The sequence below is a fragment of the Protobothrops mucrosquamatus genome, unplaced genomic scaffold, assembly GCF_001527695.2.
Source record: "Protobothrops mucrosquamatus isolate PMUCROS unplaced genomic scaffold, P.Mucros_1.0 scaffold344, whole genome shotgun sequence".
In the NCBI taxonomy this organism is placed as follows: domain Eukaryota; kingdom Metazoa; phylum Chordata; class Lepidosauria; order Squamata; family Viperidae; genus Protobothrops; species Protobothrops mucrosquamatus.
This window is the reverse complement of record NW_015386681.1, coordinates 103,034-104,301: the sequence shown is the minus strand read 5'-3', so window position 1 is coordinate 104,301 and position 1,268 is coordinate 103,034. Positions and strand designations below refer to the sequence as shown.

Below are 1,268 nucleotides of genomic sequence, written 5' to 3'. Positions count from 1 at the left end.
GGACTTCAACTCCCAGAATTCCTCAGCCAGCGTGAGGGAACTATGAGTGTTTGATGACTTGTGGACTTCAACTCCCAGAATTCCTCAGCCAGCGTGAGGGAACTATGACCCTTTGATGACTTGTGGACTTCAACTCCCAGAATTCCTCAGCCAGCGTGAGGGAACTATGAGTGTTTGATGACTTGTGGACTTCAACTCCCAGAATTCCTCAGCCAGTGTGAGGGAACTAGGACCCTTTTTATGACTTGTGGACTTCAACTCCCAGAATTCCTCAGCCAGCGTGAGGGAACAATGATACTTTTATGACTTGTGGACTTCAACTCCCAGAATTCCTCAGCCAGGCACGTGCCTGACTGAGGAATTCTGGGAGTTGAAGTCCTCGAGTCATCAAAGGGCCAGGTTTGAAGACCCCTGGACTTCAACTCCCAGAATTCCCTAGTTAGACACACTGGCTGAGGAATTCTGGGAGTTGAAGTCCACAAGTCATCAAAGGGCCGAGTTGGAAGACCCCTGACTTGGAGGTTTGAGAATCCCCCCAGATGTGGGTGGCAGAACCGGGCGGGGGGTGGAGGGTCAACCGAGGGAACAAGGAAGGCAGAACCGGTGCGACTCCAGAGCGAACAGACCAAGCCGGATCCTCAAATGCAGACTGGGGAACTGGGATGAACTGGGAGAAGTGGGGAAAAAGGAAATGTGGCTTGCAGCAGATCCAGTTCCCGGCAGAAACGTAAAAAGCCCCGGGGGGCTTGTTTCCAAACTCAGCGTCCCCCCACCCCGCCCAGTTTTCCCTGGGGATGGGGAGGGAGGGGGTCAAAGTTGCACTTGTGTGGGGCTGGGGTGGATGGGCCTCATTCCAGCTCGGGATCCCCGTGCCCATCCTCCCCGTCCAGGCAGCCGTTCATCTTCAGCCCGTCCTTCTCGGCCATGGCCTGCAGGTCGTACTCCTCGTCCAGGAAATCCAGGGAGTTGTTGCTGGGAAGGCCCCGGAGGGTGAACTTGTGCGAGACTTTGGTCCAGTGCTCCCGGTTGCTGGCCACCCGCTCGTACAGCTCCCTGGCCCTGGGGAAGAGCTCCTGGAGCAGCCTGGGGGGCAGGGAGGGGAGGAAAGACGGAAGGAAGGGAGGGGAGGGAGGGAGGAAGGAGGGGAGGAAGAAAGGAAGGAAGGAGGGGTGGAAGGGAGGGAAGAAGGGAGGGAGGGAGGGAGGAAGGGAAGGAAGGGAGGAGGGTAGGAAGGAAAGAAGAAAGGAAGGGAGGGAGGAGGGAAGGAA

At 56.9% G+C, this 1,268-nt stretch overlaps 1 protein-coding gene across 1 annotated transcript in view; it reads right to left on the bottom strand.

Annotated features, from left to right (window-relative positions):
* Positions 1 to 848: 848 nt before the first annotated feature.
* The window catches only part of PDE2A (phosphodiesterase 2A), an 80,611-nt gene continuing 80,191 nt past the window's right edge, over positions 849 to 1,268 (bottom strand). Inside the window, exon 28 of the mRNA XM_015815472.1 lies at positions 849 to 1,083. Coding sequence (XP_015670958.1) covers positions 849 to 1,083 — 235 coding nt within the window. The remainder of the gene's footprint in view (positions 1,084 to 1,268) is intronic.